Source organism: Pundamilia nyererei, unplaced genomic scaffold (genome assembly GCF_000239375.1).
Source record: "Pundamilia nyererei isolate P.nyererei 1_Seehausen unplaced genomic scaffold, PunNye1.0 scaffold00202, whole genome shotgun sequence".
NCBI lineage: Eukaryota > Metazoa > Chordata > Actinopteri > Cichliformes > Cichlidae > Pundamilia > Pundamilia nyererei.
This window is the reverse complement of record NW_005187603.1, coordinates 212,298-231,640: the sequence shown is the minus strand read 5'-3', so window position 1 is coordinate 231,640 and position 19,343 is coordinate 212,298. Positions and strand designations below refer to the sequence as shown.

The 19,343-nt window shown below is 46.2% G+C and overlaps 1 protein-coding gene across 1 annotated transcript in view; it reads right to left on the bottom strand.

Annotated features, from left to right (window-relative positions):
* stx1b (syntaxin 1B) overlaps positions 1 to 19,343 on the bottom strand; it is a 41,068-nt gene that overhangs the window by 6,138 nt on the left and 15,587 nt on the right. Inside the window, exons 2-4 of the mRNA XM_005747669.1 lie at positions 9,303 to 9,377; positions 7,047 to 7,146; positions 2,849 to 2,923 (exon numbers count right to left, since the gene is read on the bottom strand). Of these exons, the coding sequence (XP_005747726.1) occupies positions 2,849 to 2,923; positions 7,047 to 7,146; positions 9,303 to 9,377 (250 nt within the window). The remainder of the gene's footprint in view (positions 1 to 2,848; positions 2,924 to 7,046; positions 7,147 to 9,302; positions 9,378 to 19,343) is intronic.

The window sequence follows — 19,343 nt, the reverse complement described above, 5'->3', positions numbered from 1 at the left end:
AGAAAATTGCACTTGATCATGTCGCGATATTATCGCAAATGCGATATATCGTTCAGCCCTAATTACAATCCAGAAGCTGTGACAGCAGAGGTCGACTACATGGCGTCAAAAGCTCTGTTAAGTGTAACGATGTCACACTGAAGCAGCCTGACTGCAGTGAACACACACACTGTTGAACCTACAAACACTAAACCTTTGGCTGCAGTAACAGGAACCGACACGTTTCTCCTCGTCTGCTGTGAACATTTGTTTGTGTTACTTCAGCACAAACTCTGCAGTAGATTGATTTGATTTAGTTATTCGTCTTAGTTTCTCTTTATATTGGGTGATTATTGCCAATTCCTTAGTGGCTTTTTGCCCACAGCATGAGAACCGCTCCTGAAGTGTGGATTTTGTAATAAGCTTGTCAGCCTGAAGGGGGCGATGCAAAGACTAGAGCTGCAGATGAACTAATGCAAGGTCAGACAGACTGAGATCTGTGAGGAATGTAAAATGAAAAGAACGTCACAGCTGGACGTTACCTCAGTGCAGTGTGTGTGCATGCGTGGACACCATGGTAACCGGCTGCAGGTCTGTCCTGTGTCATGTGACTCTGATGTGAGTTTGTCTCTGGCATTTGATGAGCTGAAATGCTTACATAATGGTTTCCACTCAGTCACTGTTCTTGTTTTAGATACAATGTGGGGACCCACGTCTGTTGGGAACACTGTGGTAATGAAGATGATGAAATCTTATGCTAGGACCTGCTTTAAGTCTCCATGAAATTAATGCAAGTTGATATCTTGTAATGTGATAAAATCACGGTGTGTGTGTGTGCTTCCTGGCTCGTGGCCCAGCTGCTGGATCCACAATGACTCAGCAGTATCACGTAGCACTGATGGTGTGTGTGCGCGGTGTTGGTGTGCATTTGTCTGTGTGACAGTGAGATGAAAACTCGGTGAGTAAGCAACAGCTTGTGGGTCCTCGTGTGTTTGAGGACGACTTTAGCATCTTTAGCTTATTTAGAAAAAAACATGTTTGTTCTTACGTAAAAATCTGTTGCAGGACTATGAGCTTCATGCTGACCACGGTCCAGGAGCATGATGAAACAGAAAATCTGACATATTGATGAACACACTGATGATTGATGTTACTGAAACAGATAGAAATAGGAAGCAGAATGTCTAAAAAAAAGGAGCTTCATCCCCAAACTTTGCTCTTCTTGGTAAAAGTCCAGCAGATGAGTGAATCTTTGAATGAGGGCTTTATCGCACACATCCTGACCGCTGACAACATCAAAAACATAATATCGCCGCGTCACGCCAGAACACCTCGTGGCGTGGATGTGCTTGCCCCACCTCTGTAAGCTGCTATGCAACTGCAGCCGGGCTTATTTCAGATGTTATTCAGGGGTACTGTCTCTTTAAAAACTGGACAGTTTCACAGTCTGAACCCACAGTTGCTCAGACACGGAGACAAAGACTTTTTAAGAACACAAATCTGCTGTGGGCAGAGCCTGTCTGTACCCATCCCTCAAACACCCCCGAGGATGACAGATCTACAGTAGGACCTGCTGCAGTGTGTGTGTTTATAAAAACACTCGTAGCCTCGCAGGGGTTCCAGTTATAGCTTTATCTCCAGCATCAGCGCTATTCTCAGACCGCACATGTCGTCTGTGTGTTTTCACACACACATCGTTCTGGTGTGTGTGTGAGTGTGTTTCATCCTCAGGGTGTTCATATTAAAGCGGTGATGTCCTTGAACCTTCAGCATGAACTGACTCAGTAGCTTTAAGCTCATTGGCCTGCGAGTGCGTGTGTTGCTGTACCAACGACTGCTGCTCGATATACCGCCACGCCTGTTTCTGAACATTGTCTTCTTTTGCTGAAGGTCAACAGAAAACACCGTAAACCCTCCAATAAAGCTGGACTCACATTAAAACGTCACGGGTGTAGGAATGGCGGCGCCATGAGGCGTGGCCTCCTGTGTCACCTGTTCGCAGGTGAATTATTTGCTGTGAATGTCACAAAGAACTGGTCACATGTTTCACACAGGTGAGAACAAGAGAGGGGCTTTCAGAGGTCAGTGTCCAAAATATTAGGAACACACAAATAGACCAAAGATCCCGGGCGTACGACTGACTCTAAAAGTTATACTTACGTGACATCACCACTTCTGGATCGATTGTGAGCCAGCTTGGCTGTGGATCAGGGGGCGGGACAACGGCAAGCTTTACATCCTCTGACACGCGTCATTGACAGGTAATTTAAGGACCCTACTCCTCATTTCTACCTCCATCTGCATGTTCTTGGACTCTTTGATATAGCTGCTTTGCATGAATCCGTTCAGAATAATCCTTCTTTACCTTGTTCTGGGTCTTTATTTACACTTGTAAACTATCCTGCTTTTAATTGAAGAGTTTTACAGCAACCAGCAAAACTCAAACGTTCACAGACGCTGAAAATCACCTGCAAGCTGCGTGTGTTTGACTCTGTGCTGAAACAAGCTGCTCACAGCGCACCGAAATAAGCTCTCAGGCTGCAGCACGAAGTCCTGCCTCTTCAAACAGCAGCAGGAAACGGGTTCATGCTGCTGGGATGGGACAGGAATATAAATACACTCGTCCTTCAGAGATTTCCCTGATAACCCAAACTGACTCACAGCGAGTAATGTGAACTTCTAGAGCCTCGCAGTAGATCCTGTAAAGTAATTAAAGAATGCGTCGTGAATTCACTCGGCGCTGTCTGCAGTGGGACGTCGATATAAATGGGTTTGGATACGAGCGTCTCCGCTCTGTCTGAGAAGATGCTTCCTCATCAGAGCTCCTCGCCTGCACCGTGATGTTTCCTGCAGCAGCGCCAGGACGTACCTTTTAATTTTGAGCGAACTTTATTGGCTGTCTTCTTGATGTCAGCTGTGAGGTCCTCCAACTCCTGCTTGGTCTCTGCAAAGAAAAGAACCAACACAGTGAGTTTGTGACGCCAACAGCAGAGATCTGAAGCTAAAGCTGAAACAGTCTCACTCGTTAAGGCTAAAGCTTTTTTCTGATTGGCTGCAAAAAGTTTGAAGAGCGGGTGGGCGGGCTTTGTGGTCCTCTCTGACATCATAAAGATCCAACACTGTGAGCCTGTTTCCTGTCGGTTTTAGCTGCCAGCACCTGGTGTACAGGTGTTCCTGACTCAGATCTGGCCCTAACACAATAAAACGGTTGTTCTGAGTTATCATCAGGTTTTTATTATTCCTCATATTTGACGAGCTGCTATTTGTGAAACGATCATGAAAAATGATTCACGTTTGATCTCTTCAGGAAGCTTCCGGAACGCCAGAGAAAGACAAACATCTGTATTTCCCTTCATGGTTAATCTAGTTTATATTTCATATTTGATCATTTGTATTGTCTAGGATCGATCGGGTGTTTCACCATCACGAGACCTCTGCTGGATCTGACCAGGTTAAAAACAAACTGGTGTTCTGAGAGCAGCCTCTTCAAACTCCACCTGACCTCCACCTCTTCCCTTCAAACTCCCAGCGACGAGTCGGAGTTGAATTCAGAGGCTCTGATTGGCTGTTAGCTGTTTTTGCTGAGCAGCTCTTGGTTTTGTGTAGAAGCTGAGCTGTCGTGTTTGCCTCCCCTTCACTGCTGGTGTATCGAGGCTTCCACTAAGAGTCCAATCAGGTCGATGCACGCAGTCGTGTAAGCGCTGAGGCTGGAGGAAGCAGACGAGCAGGAGGGCGTGCAGAAACATCACATCCTGTCAGCCATGATGGAGGACAGCGGAGGCAGCAGGCGCCAACTGCAGCTGCGCGCTGAGATTTACAAGCGCTGCAGCGCCGCTTGGCCTTTCCCGCCACTGACTCGCTTCACTCCTGCAGCTCTCATTAGCTAGCATGCTAAAGCTAGGGAACAGTCTGCGAGTGGGACTCGAACGTCAGCACATCCATGCCTGCAGAGGCTGCACACAGCTCAGTTTAGCCCACTGATGACCTTTTTCCACTCATTTCTGACGAGTCAGCGACTTTTTTAAAACTGCTGGTAAAGAAAAGACGTGACGCTGTAGCGGCGGCCTCAGCGAGGTCCTCTCCACGTGTGACGGTTAAACACTGACTTTACTTTTCCGTGCGGCGAGCCTGTGTCTTGAGCTGATCATAATCACTCATTTTCTGCCCCTTTGTGGTCGTCGGCCATGTTATAGACTTACAGGAAGTTGGTCTCCAGCGTGACCTGAAGCTTCATCGGTTTCTTTTTATATCAAAAATCTTTCTTTACACTTTCAGGTACTTTTATTCTGAAAATCAGGACAAATTCCTACAGAATCGAGATCACAATACGTCGGTCCGATATGACGAAACGAGTGATGCCGAATTTCAACGTGTTACCATAACAACAGGAAGTTGTTGTACCTCCAGTACGCCTGAACGCAGGTGCCTCCATTTTGACTCCACAGGCTGTACATAAAAGATGGAAGTGCCCACAGTACTCTTGGGCTATGGAGGCGTGACGACGGAGGGACTGTGGATCCGTGCGGCAGCGACCCGTCAGCCACACAGAAAATCCTACTTCCTGCTCCTTCCTGATGCTGACGACGCCCAAAACAAACGTCACGTTTTATTCAGGGAGACCTGAAACCAGCGACTGAGACCACGAGCTAGTCAAGGTCACCGGTTTGTTCCTCTTCCTGTCAGGCGACGACGACGAGCGTTAGACGGATATCGGTCTGCGACGAACGAGGCCGAGCGGGGTGTTTATGAATGGGCTGTACTCCTCTGCTCTCACTACAATTCCCATCATGCATTATTCAGGCAGAAACACAGGGATGCATTTTGCATGACGGCCTGTCGGCAGCTGAGCGCGAGCTGACCCAGAACTGAGGGGGAGAAGAAGACAGAAAGCGACATGATTTCACCAGAAGGAGAAGAAGAGTCGGAGGTCAGACGAACACGAAGTGACGCTTAAAGACATCAGAGATCCCGTCTGAGCTCCAGAACCTCAGCCGCTGTCTGTACTGCAGACGTCACCGAACATCCTTTAACATTCGATCTGCTGTAGGGTTTAAAGAAGAACGTCAACGCTCTGCTTTCATGCAACCTAAAATACTTGGAGACCGTGTGGCTGCGCTCGTGTTTTAACTCTGCTTAATGTTCCTCGCCGTAAACATGTAAAGCATCACTAACATTCAGGATCCCTGTGATGTCACACGGTCGTTCGATTGCTCTGGAAACTCTGGAAACGTTCAGATTTGTTTCCGGGTTTAGTTTTGAGGAGTTTGGGACCCAGCAGATATCAGGGGTCAATAGTTATGATGCAGCAATGATTCTGCGTCGTGTAGCGTCCGTGTGCTGGGAAGAAGTCTTCAGTTAACCAGGTTTAAACTCAGATTTGTGGATTATAAAAGTCTCACAAACTCCCAGCATGCATCTGAGAGTAGCTCTGCAGCGAGGGCGCGTTTGGTCGGGGTCACCCTGTAGACGCAGCGTTTCTTCGTTAGCCCGTATCGCCGTGTAACAGCACTGACTCTCAGGTAGAGCTACGCCCACCCGTTCCCCTTCGGTCATTTTCCTGCACAGCTCACGCCGACCGAAGGGTTTCACATGTCACCGCACACTCACAGCGTTTCTACACACACTTACGGCGAGGCAGCCGAGGCTCGTCATCTCCTCCGAGGTTAACGTCACTTCATGCAGTTTAAACAGACTTCACAGCATGAGGGCGGGGATCAGAGGGAGCGACGGCGACGACAGCGAGAGAGAGGGAGGAGAGGGTGGAGGAAAGGAAAAAGGAAAGGATGGAAAAACAGGAAAAGAACTTAAATCATGCAGCAACAAAAGAGAAAAACAGCGTGCAGACAGTCGGACAGCATGCAGAGCAAACAGAAAAGGTGCAAACATGAAGCCGCATCCTGTTCTTCAAACAGACACAGAAGGTTATAAATCATCTCCTCACGCGGCTAAACAGGAGCGGGCGGCGTGCGGGCGCTACGAGGTCACAGCAGGTGGGTCCAGCTGATGACTTACAGTCAGCTGTTCACAGTCAGCTGTTCGACACTAAAACGAGCTGCAGCACAAAGTCGCTGTTCAGCGCCTGTTTACGTTTCCTGCTGCTAGAACTTCCTCAGAGGCTCATTTTGCTCATGCACGCCATTAACCAGCATCAACTCCACATTTCATAAACCCAGGCAGTTTGCTACATCCTGATTGGCTCGTGCACGGAGACAGAAATGTCTCTGGACCTCTTCGACACCGAAGGAAACCTGACAGCAGGCGGCTTCTGTCAGGAGGATTTCAGAGGTAAAAGGCGTGGACGGCGTCTCGCCAACGAAGAGCTAAAAAGGGTCGAAGCCCGACGCGGAGCGGAACCCCTGAGGCGGAGACTCTGACGGCGCAGACGTGGCTGTCGGTGTCAGCGCTGACATTGAGTCATTGTTGCTGAGTCACAGCACGCCGTGTCGAGATTGGGACTCGCCAGGCCTTGTGCTCTCAGACCGGAGACGCTCTTATCGTCCCCCCACAGTGTCAGGACGAGTGGCGGAGCAACGGATGGGCGCGCTCAGTGGCGGTTTGCCAGCAGCGAGCTGCAGCATTCGTCAGCCAGCAGTTAACGGGATTAGAGGTCACTCTGAGGTCGAGTTACTGAAGGGTTCTGACACGTGGACAGCGTTTGGAGAGCGCCCGCCGATCGACCAGCACAACCTCACACAGCTGCTGTGGCGGAGGGATACGCTGTGACGCTGCTCTTCATACCTCCTTACTTTTAACCAGTTCACGGTTCAGTCGCCTTCATTTGTTTTATCATTTTTGAAGCTAATTTCTGACTTTTTTTTAGCGACTTTACGAAAATGAAAATCGCCACAGCTCGGTGTCAAACTCTCGTTTGTAGCGACCATGGTAACATCACCCGAATCGTTTCTGTCCGAGCTCCTTAGATAACAGACTCCTACAGAACCGCAGATATCGCCACCTGCTGGTCACTGCATTAGTTGTACTCTGCGGCGATGGAGTCGGAAAGAAGCTGAAACTGAGACGTTTGCGAGACGTCGCGGCGGCTCCGTGAGGCTGCCTGAGGGTCTTACTTTCGTCAGGATTGGGTGCGGCCAGGATGGCGCTGTGCTGCTTCTTGACCTGCTCCACGTCCTCCGACAGCTTTTCTATACAGCCTCGGATCTCCTCCACCTGAACCAAAAACACACAAGAACAAAATCAGTCTTCAAACACGACATTTATTTCCCATCATGAGCTGGTTTTAGGGCCTCAGTCAGTGATAACATTAAACCTGAACTAAAGCTTGTTTAAGCCAAGCTGTAGTTTTTTACAGCTTCTGTATGGGCTCGAAATGTGGTCATAAATATTTTGTACTTGTAAATCAGGATTTGTGTGTGTAAAAAAGATTTGTGTGTGGACTTAGAAAAAAAAAAACCCTGCAAGTTACAAGTACGGATTTTGACCCTATTTTTCTTCCTTTCATCTGATTGGTCAATGTCATGTCAATCACAAATGTAACAATCCAATCAGAGAACAGATGGGTTTGGCTGTCGAGGGGCGCTTTTTTTGAACTGCAGGTCCTTGAAGGGTGATACAGTTTGAAGCTGGAGGACCTCTATATAAATATCTGATAGCAGCTAGGTCCCCTAACTTTCAGCAGCTGTTGAAAGGATAAAGTTGTGGTATATCAGTGGTTAGAAACACATTATTACTTTAGGTTTAATTTAGCACAAAGTCAGAGCTGACCCGGGACCATTGCTGTGAGTCACAGTGCGCAGCATAAAAGTCCTTTCACATCGGACGCAGGATGTGCTGCTAATGCTAACTGCTAACTAAAAGCCAAGGATCCAGAGTGTGTTGCTGGCTGCTGAGCTCTGTGTGCAGCAGCTCTACCTGTACTAGATGCACCTGCTCCTTGTCTTTTCTATCTCTGACTTTATGTCCTCTACAAGAGTTTGTTTTTGCTGTTTCTTTAAATGTTCAATAAAAACATGTATGCTAATTCATAACGAAGAAAGCTTTGTGATGAAGACTGTCATTTTCCAAAACACTGCCCCCCCACCCCGCGGTCCGCAGCGCTGTTGATGTCCCTGTATTAAACACGTAGACCTGTGACACAAAAATCACCAAACTCGGACGACCACAGACTGTTTTCCTTCGTGGTGATGAAGGAAAACGCTGGGTTGGCATGTAAAAGGGCATTTATTCCCTTCAAGGACCTGCAGTTCAAAAAAAAGCGCCCCTCGACAGCCAAACCCATCTGTTCTCTGATTGGATCGTTACATTTGTGATTGACATGACATTGACCAATCAGATGAAAGGAAGAAAAATAGGGTCAAAATCTGTACTTGTAACTTGCAGGGTTTTTTTCTAAGTCCACACACAAATCTTTTTTACAAGTACAAAAAGTTTATGACCACATTTTGAGCCCATACTTCTGTCGCCTGTTTCTGATGTTTTGAAGATGTTTTATGAGTTTTCGCTCACTTGATGTTTTCATGTTGATGTTTATGTTCTTCTACTCTGGGACGTCCTAATGTCCATTAACCTTTTAAGGGTGCACGCTCTGATTCGTGCAACCATTTTAAATCCGGTTCCTGTCTGCCGCACAGGTCCAAAGGTTTACTTTGTGCCTGTGTGCTTTCACTGTTGGAAACAGTTTATTTTGATGCGGTTTTTGTAATTTGTGAACAATAATATTTATATTTGTTTTTCCTGCAGTTTGTAAAAATTCTTGAATCTCAAAAATGAAACTATGAAGACACTCAGAATAAATTTCCTGTGGTTGAAACGATTAAATGCAACTTTGCATTCTGAGGGATGAAGCTCGAAATATGTGTAAAAAACCAGAAACGACTTTTATTTTCTTGTTGTTTAATGTATTTCGTTATTACGAACTTAATGCAAACATGTCATTAAAACTTGGGGCATATTGATGTAAAGCAACTTGAAATGCTCCAAACAACGTCACAACTGCAGGTAAAGATGTGAAGCTACGCTCGGGCAGACTTGGTTCTACGGTGGGCTTTAAAGGTTAATGTGATTTTGCACATCATTACTTCTTTGTCTGCTTTTGCTTTTCAACGTGCTGATGGCATGCAGCCTGAATCCTGAGCTCGCTCCATCGCAGCCAAAACATTTTTATTTCTGTGTTTTCGGTCGCGTCTGCCTCAGGACACCTTTGTGTCTTTGTTTCGGTGCAAACAGCGACCTCTGAGTAATCGTTTGTCTCAGACTGAACAGTCCCAGTGTTCCCAGCTGCTGTTTACGACCCTCACAGTGTCCAGTTCATGATTTAACCCAGTGGTCACATGACTGCCTGCAGTCACCTGAGCGCGCTGCCTCACCTGTTCGAAGAACTCGTCCATGAAGTGGTCCCTGTCCACCTGCACCACCTCCTCATCGTCGTCGCTGTCCTTTGCCTGCAGACAGGAAACATGATGTCATCGGTGTGGTGATGATGCTTCAGTGATGAAGACTGACGCTGAGGCCCACAGATGGACACACAGAGGGAAACCGCTCCGTAAAAGCAAACAGGAGGTTTCCAAGCAACCGCAGCAGGGCATCACCACGCCAACGACCGAGAAAGTAATTTTCAGTTTATTTAAATATGACATTATTGTTAAATAAAATTGAAAAATGATATAATATTTAAAGAAATAATGAAATAAAAATGTAAAGACATCAAATAAAAAATATTAAAATAAATTGAATACGACAAATATGACATATTATTGCTTCAAATAAATAAATTTAAAATTAAATAATAAATCAGCATTTTAATGAAGAAAGAGAAGGAACAACATTTAAAAATAAAGTAAATACACAAACATGTTAAAACAAAATTAAATAAAATATTAAGAAAATTAAAGAAAAACGAACACAGGGGAATAAAAAGACAGAAAAATTAATAATATTATTGAAATAGTCCAGGATGAAGATGACGATGATGGAGCTGTTTCACAGACGAACGCAGGAACATTTTATTAAACTCAGATGTTCTCCTTAGAGGAGCGAGGGACAGGTGCTTCAGGCTGAAACAGGTGTTCAGTTACGCTGAATGGAATTCTGTTATTATCAATACAGACGTGTGTGTGTGTGTGTGTGAGTGTGTGTGAGTGTGTGTGTGTGAGTGTGTGTGTCCGCCGACCGCAGACGACAAAAAGCACAATCCCTGATGTTCAGTAAACTCTCTGCAGATACCCGACACACAGGCAGGTGGACAGGCTGAAGGCGGGATCAGGTTACTGTATCTATGAGGCCCATTATTCACAATATGAAGCTCCGCCTACATAAAACCATAAAAACTAAAGGAAGATAAAAGAAGTGAACTTTGTTTCTGTGTCAAATCTAAACCAGCGCTCAGCACGTTGTTAAAGCTCCGTTAAACCCATCGAAACCTGCAGTTCCTCTGACGCCCAGCAGAGGCAGCAGCGAGTCTGTCCCTATAGACTGCCATGTTTATTTTAACATGGGATTTTTATTTTTATTTTATTTATTTTATACGTGCAGAGATGGTGTCCCTCTGCACCCTCTGTCCTCCCCCTGCGTCACTCTGCCTCTGCAGAGGAGACTCAGTGTTTGGATTAATCAGCCTACAAACTCATTGATTACTAATGATCATGTTGTTCCAGTTTTAACTGCTGGGAAGAAGAAGAAGGTGTCACTAACATATCTATTTTTATGTTTTACAAACCAAACATTAAAGCCACTCGTCACACACGTTTCTGCCGGCACATGCCTGCCTTGAAGATGAGGCGTCACGTCTGCCTTTGCTTTCATCAGCACTGTGATTTATTTGTTTCTGCTGTAAACATGTCCTCTGAGTCCCACTCAGGTGTCTCCACCTGGCTCCGCCGCCCGCCCATAGAGGCCGTGGCAGCTTCCTCAGTCCATCCTGCCAACAGTTCTCACTGTGGGCGATGCTAATGATGTCAGCTAGCTGCAGGCCTGATGCTCTCTCTCGCCTGAGCCAAAGACCCGATGCCACGGCATCAACACACACAGGAAACACACGCCGACACACCAGAGTGAGACAGGCGGACATCAGCATCGCTCTGTCCACGGACCTGAACGCTCCCAGTGTCAGGGCAGACTATAGACGGTAAATAAAAGACAGACGTATCCACGATGTCACCCACTGGTTTGCAAAGGCTCATCTGGAAGCTTCAAGCCGAGTGATTCAAGCTGGACTGAAAAAGCCAGCGTTAAACCACATGATGGTAGAGTAGCCACGCCCACTCACAGGGTACCCCAACCCCCCTGTGACTGACATTTCCAAAATTAACTTAATGAGACAGCAGCTGCAGTGATGTAACACCTGACCAGGTAAAGGTGCTGAAGCTGTTTCAGACTCTCAGCGACACTGACATCACTGTCACGTCCCAGTGAAGTGCTGCTGAGGGCACAGGTCATGTTTCATTCACTCTTATTTCTTTAGCATCTTATACTGTCAGACCCTGAGGTAATACAGAGAAACCTAAACCATCATCACCCCCTGTGAGCAACAGTAGGAAGGAAAAACTCCCTTTTAACAGGAACCTGTGGCAGAAACAGGCTCAGGGAGGGGCGGGGCCATCTGCTGCGACCGGTTCAGGCTGAGGGGGAAGAGACAGGACGAGGACTCGCTGACGTGCTGACCAATCACGGCGCACTATGTTCTTCTTCCTTTAAAAACTGAGCTCTAAGACCCTCGGTAGTCCCGCCTCCTGCAGAGCGGACAAAGAGGAAGGACTTCCTCCAACAGTTACTCGAACTCTGGCGTTGTGTTTAACGGTTTAAGAAGATGTAAGTGTGTCTGTTTGGGTCCAAGAACTTCCTGGAAGCTCTAACTTACTTTTAGATCATGCAGTTAAAATCGCTGATCATGGATTCCTGCAGCGTGTTAAACATGTTACTTTGTTCATATCTGATGTGAATTTATGGAGATGAGGCTACGAACTCATCGCAGCGCCTCATCTGTCACGTTTGGGGCCGTCCTCTGCGGTTTGTAAAGCCTGACGCTGTGCAGGAAAAAGGAAAAGCTTTAGATTGAACGTACGAGCGTCTGTTCGCAACCCGCACGGCGCCGACTCCATCCTGCAGATGGTTCGTTATTCCCGATCCCCCCGACAAAAAACACACCACATGTCTGAAACTGGGTCGCTCTACTTCTTCAAGAAAAAAACCTACAGGAGGAAAAATAATAAAAATAATAACGTGAGCATCTGCAGGCAGAAACGAGTTCATTCATTGCTTCAGCGCCGAGCCGATCGATCAGGAGACGAATTTCTCCTGAGCTCCTCTCGCTGGTTCCTCCTGATAACGAGCCGCCGGCCTTCAGGGCGAATGTTGGACACGATGCACCAATTTCATGTTTTTAAAACCGGTAAACGTCGCTGTCATCCCGCCTACGGCTGCAGTAAGGTTGTTAAAATCACTGCATTCTTCACCGATTTAAAATCATCGGATCCTTCCAGCAACGAATTTCATCAGAATGGCTGCACTGCTCCGGTCCGGAACAACGGTTTCAGGTTTTCAGGTCCAGCTCAGGGTTCGGGTTGAGGGTCTGGGGATGTTCAGTACAAACATGTACGTGTGCGACGAGGTCCCTGAAGGCATCGCGGGCGCCTCCCTGTGGAAATCCTTAACAGAGGACGTGACAGCAGAGGACTCGCTGACCTTCAAACACACCCAGGAGATAGATGCCCCCCAGCCCCACCACACACACACAGCTAAGATCAAATCTGAAACAAAAAATACATAAAATACAAAATTTCACATTTTAAACTGGCTTTTTAAGTGTAAGGCCAATAATATAAATCAAGTTATTTAAATAAATCTTTTTCCAAATATGACCCCCCTCCGTGGCCTCCAGAAAAAAACAAAAGTATAGTAGACAGATTGGACAACCCATACCCCCCCCCCCCCCCACACAAAAAAAATTCATACGTTTTATAAACTTTCTGAAATCTATCAAAGAAAATGATCCTGTAAGATTAAATATTTAATTCCAGCTTAAAAATATGTTTTATATAAAACTTCAGCCAGTCTGAAAACAGCTCCACCAGCAGCCAATCAGCATCATCCCTGCCTCCAAAACCAGCCAATCAGAGTCTGTTCCCTCGCTGCTGTTCCTCCACATCACCATCCAGTTTAGAAATGCACACACACAGAATGAGAGGTCATAGGTCAGGGGCTGATGGAAGTCAATGGACAGAGTTTGATTAATAATCAGTGAAACGTTGTCAGCCTGCAGGTCTGCGTGTGACCCGGCCGTCAGAGGACGTGAAGGCCGTGACGGTAAACGCTGATCTGAGACCAGCAGGAAGAGGCAGGAGGTGCAACGCTGCGATGGCGGTATAAATGATGTAGCATCGCTCCTGCTCTTGTCCAGCAACTCTCAGACAGCCTGACGAGGGCGCTGCCTGTGCTGCACAGGTTGTTCCAGGAAATAGCCACAGCCGCACCTACACCGTCCCCTCTGGTGTCTGCACTGACTCAGCCGAGACAGAAACGACAGAGAGCAGATGATTGGAAGGTTGGGGGCGAGTGGGCGTGTTCTTACGTGTGTTCAGTCTGACATCACACAGACGCTAAAAACAACCAAACAACTAAAGCACCCACCCGTCTCTCACATGAGCCGATTAGCAGTTCCTGGTTTTCACTCATGGATGGGCACGGTGTTTGGTCACTGCTCAGGTGGGAGGAGCCATCATGTCCGTCTTTTATATACAGTCTGTGCTCCCCCCTCAGCAGGATATGTGGCTTCAGGGTGTTTCCACAGTTTAGCACGTGACGACCTGCAGGGCCCCGACGAGGGCGGCGCGGGGAGCTAAGGTGGGTCTTCGATGCCTTGAAACTGGAGCCTGTGAGTCAGGAAAATCCCACTGAGGGATCAGCGGTAAAATCTGGGTGAAGGAACCTTTTAATCAGATGAAATCCAGCGCTCGGTTTCTCTGCAGGGTCTCAGCTTTGAGTGTAACGAGGAGGCCGGCCCTGACTAATATCTGAACACTGTTACATAACAGCAGAGGCTGAGACACACTCGGCTGTTTTCTCCTTATCCAACCATCTGAGGAGGAGGAGGAGGAGGAAGAGGCATCAGAGCACAGAGAGAGAAGAGAAAATCAGCGAAGAGGCCGAAGATCCTAAAAATAAAAAAACTGCACAAAATGCCGACCTTCACGTTTCGGTGTCGGCTCGGCTGCGATCGTGTTCTTTGGGTTTCCATGAGTTCATTTCATACAGGATTCTGTTTATTAGTTATTCATTACATAACATCCTGTTATGTCATAAACCTTAAATAAAAACTGAAATGGACAAATGTGAAATATACACACACAAAAGCCAATATTTAAATAAAGCAGGCAGGCGACACAGATCCGCATCAAACGAGATGATCGAGCTGGTGGGTAACAGACGTCTCCGAAAACGTCGCAGCACAAATATGTGATGTCTTGATAAACTGAGCAGATATTTGAAGTTTGCACAGCTACTTTCTCATCTGAAAATATCTTAAAGGTTTATTTTGTGACCCAGAAAGAATAATAAGAGTAATAATAAAACTTAGCTGCCGCCATTGTTGGAAACTGGAATTGGCTGGGCCGCGCTATGAATTCTGGGATAGGTTGGAAGGACACACCCGACCCATCCTTCAAATTCGGGGAAAAGGAGGACGCGTTTGTCAGCGGCATTCGGAGGAGTTGACGAATTGGGACAGACTTGGGCGCGTCGCTGTGACGTAATCGGTCTACAAATGCGGCCTCAGGAGGAAGCAGCCGACTTTTTGGGACACAGCTTTTGTCTGCAGCCTTAGATACAGTGACCTTTGACCTTAGCCACCTGGCACGCCCGGGATTATCGCAGCTCGCCGCGATGCCAAAACAATCTGATGTGAATCAAAAATTTAAAAAAAATCAAAATCAAAATTTATTTCTATAGCACATAAAAATACAACCAAGTTGACCAAAGTGCTTCAGAGTCGGTCAGAGCAAAAGCACAAGAAGGAATGAAAAGAAAGAGTTTAAAGGAAACAATATGACAACTGTTTGAAACAAAAACTAGCCACGAAGTAACAAAGTAGTTTTTAGACGCAAAAGACTGGATGGACTCAGAGGAACGAATATAAGGAGCGAGGTTATTCCAGAGTCTGGGAGCTACGACAGCAAAGGCCCGATCACCTCTGGACTTCAGACGACACCTCGGTTGCGTCAGGAGCATTTGATTGGACGATCTAAGTGCCTTATTAGGGATATACAAATGAAGGAGTTTGAGGAGTTTTTAAGGTAAGCAAAAGAATTTTGAAATTGATACGATAATCAACAGGAAGCAGGGATGTAGGCTGGCTAAAACTGGTGTGATGGGACGCCCGAGTAGAGGGATTTACAGTAGTCTTAATTTGGAAGTGATAAGTGTTTTGTAAGGTCCTTCAAAGGGAGGTATGGCTTTGTTTTAGACATCTGATGCAGCTGGTAGAAACTGTTTTTTACCAGAGCTGACAATAAGACAGGAAACAGAAAAAAATTCTAATTAACCAGTCAAACCTTCAGAGATAGATCAGCTGACATATAACAGCTAGGTATTGGTTATTTGGTTAAGTCATGCCCAAGTAAATACTGGACTAGACCATAAATGATGAGGGGGGGGGAGGTGACATAACCCCCACCTGTCTGAAAATAACACATGCATGAAATGCATAAGAAGGATGCTATAAATATACACAAACAGGGGGACAAAGGGCAGTGTTTAATAATAAAAGCACGTTTGAATTAAAAAAACAAGATTACATCATCACTTGGGCGTGACTTAACCAAATAACCAATACCTAGCTGTTATATGTCAGCTGATCTATGAAGGTTTGACTGGTTAATTTGAATTTTTTTCTGTTTCCTGTCTTGTATTTAAGCAATTTTCTCCAATGTTTTACTAAGACCCTGATGAAGGGTCCTAGCAAAGGGGCCCAGTTAGTTGTTCCAGCGCGGTGTGACTATCACAAACTGTAACTGTCTTATCCTGGTTCGGTGTGAGAGACGTGATACGTTTGGACCTCATTTAGACAGTCAAATAGGGGTTGCAGGGAAGTAGAGACATCTGATGTCAAAGGGAAATAAATCTGTATGTCGTCGCATACAAATCACATCACAGTCACATGGCCCGAGTCCACAGGTAGAAGAAGGTCATTAAAAAGCCTAACTAACGCTGTCTCGCTGCGATGGCGAGGTTTAAAGCCAGACTGACTTTCATTGATACCGTTAGAATCAAGGAAGGACTGAAGTTGTTTTAGAAACACTTTTTCCAGAATTTCGGATATCAGAGGGCGTCTGTAGTTAGAGCACAAGGGTCAAGATCCTTTTTCTTTATAAAGGGTTGCACGACAGCGAGCTTAAACACTGACGGTGCACAACCTGATGACAGGGATGCATTCAGTAAAAGTTGGATACAGGGACCGATAGTGGGCAAAGCTTCCTTAAGAAAACGAGAGGGAAGGATATCATGGGGGAAGTTAGAGATCAGAATAGGACGGTGGCTTGAACTTTTGAAAGACAGTCGAGCATTCAGGGACTGCAACAGGGTCAGAAACTAACGACGACTCAGATGAGAGAGACGCCCTCAGAGCTGATATTTTGTCAGTGAAATCGTTTGAAAAATGATCACGAAGTACAGCAGAGGCATCCCTACAAGTGAAGGGCCAAGGGTTTACAGAGGAATTACACATACTAAAGAGGGCTCGAGGAAAACATGTTTAACATGATACATATGGATAAATAATCCATCTTGAAAGCTTAAAGCTCGACTAGCTGGGTTTGCATGAATGCAGAGATGAGGACCTGATTGGTCTGCCAGGCACTGATCATGAAATCTGTTTTCCATTAATCGATCAGCTCCGCATTTTCACTTCTTTTCTACTCTGAGCTCCAACATGCCTCCTTCACACATTCATACAAGCACTTTTCTCCACACTTAATCTAACATTCACACTCCAAAGCATCCAGGTGGGGATCGAACCAGCAACCCTCCGGCCTCAGAAGGTTCATCTGAACTCATGAAGAGTCCATGTCGGCCTTGTCCGCCCCTCCCTGAGCCTGGTGCTGCCGGAGGTTTCTTCCTGTTAAAAAGGGAGTTTTTCCTTCCCACTGTTGCCAAAGTGCTTGTTCACAGGGGGTCGTATGATTGTTGGGTTTTTCTCTGTATGTGTTATTGTAGGGTCTGCTGTACAATATGAAGCACACTGAGGCGGCTGTTGTTGTGATTTGATAAAACTGAATTGAATATTGTGTAAAAATAATCCATCTCAGTCGAACATTAAATCATTTCATAGACAAACGCTTGAGTTTGATTCCCGCCTCCAAACGAGTCGGATACATGAAAGTTCAGATCTCGTGATGTCACAGTCTGAATAAATCCCAACAGTCAGCGAGCGACTCCTCGCTCATCATATTTTTATTATACTGTACAGACGACCACACACAGACCAACACACGCACACGTGTGTGTTTACGGACAAGCGAATGCGATTAACGCGAGCGAGCGAACACGAAGCCCGCGGCTCTGCAGGAAGACGAGAGAGCGAGGAGATGAAGAGGAGGCGCAGAGAGGTGGTGGATAACATGGGGGAGGGGAGGAAGAGGAGGGTGATGGTGAAGAGAGCGGAGACCGCGGGGTGGGGGAGGGGGACGAGGACAGGAGCTCTGCGGCTGCAATGCATCCAATATCTGTCTGATTCTGATCACATGACCTGACGTCAGCGCCTCCACCTGTCAGGTCGAGTACTAACGAGGAAATGAGCCGACGGACGTCTCGTTTCCTTAATGAGGAACATTTTCATTATGTCAGGATCCATTTGTTGGTTTTAGTAACGAGTTGTTGATAATAAACATAATGAGACTGTTCGTCTATGCGTGTTTTATTCTTCATCACCTTTTAATGCGGATTTTTATTTATCCCAGATATCACAAATCTGGGATAAATGAAGCTTTTAAAGTCTTTTCCTTTTCTTTTAATTTCTTCTTTGCTTTCCTTCCTTCCATTCCTCCTTTCCTTTCCTTTCCCCCTCCCCCTCCTCTCATGTCATGCAGACTTAAATCAGGACGCTGACCTCAGGTGTCAGAGTGATGCCAGCAGAGTGTGCGTTTGTGTGTTTGCACGCATGAATACACACTCTATGTGTGTGTGCATGTTAGCAGTAAACCATGCCAGCAGCGAGCCGCGTTACCCACAATCCCATGGGATCTCTGGCGCTACCCAGAGTCCATCTGTGCTCCGTGTGACCGCTCATGTTCCCCCACAAACCGACTTCTCCCGATTTTTAAAACCTGAAAAGCTCCTTTAATCGTTCACTTTCAGAGCTCAGGTGCTGATTCAGCAGCAGACACTCAGAATTCAGAGCTTCTCATCAGCACTCAAACGCAGCGCTGCTGCTCGGGGCTGCAAATGTTTTCAGTCTGAAGATTAAAACCAAATAAAAAAGCTGCTTAAACATTTGGATGTTTTCACTGTTTCATTCGCACAGATGAATTTATGTGATTCTTCAGTTTATCTGTTCAAAGTGTTTAAAGTGAACTTTACGATGACACGTTTTTCACCGCTGATTGAACAGGAGGCTGTGGATCGACACTGGCTCAGAGAACAGATCCAGATCCTCCGTCATCCAGTTTGGTCAATAAAGTTTCTCCCTCAGGTTGACGTTCATGCGTCTCCTCCAAACATCTGTTTGTGTCCAAGTATTAAAAAAATCGATTTCTATGATTTTTCTCATGTTAGTCTGAACCATAACTGTATATAAAAGATGGACATAACCACCATGACAGTCTATCGTGAACTGATTGTAAGACCAGTTAGTCTGCCTGCCTGTGGGTCCCTCCCATTGGTTCTTGCACTCGCGCTACGATCAGCTGATCTCGGTTTGTGTGTCTGGAGATGGACATTACTTTGACTTTTATTGCACAAAAGGATGAGATTGCAACGGTAAAGAGGAAACTGCATGCAGGACTGAAACAGATGCTAACACTGCTAACTTCAGCTCTTTGCACAGACAGCACGCTAACGCTAAGCTAGCCAAAAACCCAGCCCAGCAGGCAGGGCCTGAAAGTCAGCTAACATGCTAATAATTGCATGAATGCAATATCTTTGATTTGCTGCTTAGCAATGCTGCTCAAAGCGGAGCCAATGAGAATCGATAAGAGTATCCGGAAACTGCGTTCTCATTGAGGTTCAGCTTTCACAGAAACGACGATCAGTTAATAACGTTTGATTAGCAGCGTGAAAGCTGAGGCGGCTGCAGGCGTCAGAGTGTTGTTTCTCTTTCGTGTTTCAGGTATGACAGCGACCTGACCAGGTGTTCACCTCCGAGAAGAGTCAGACGACAAGCTGAGTGACATCAAACCGTCCTGACACACACACACACACAC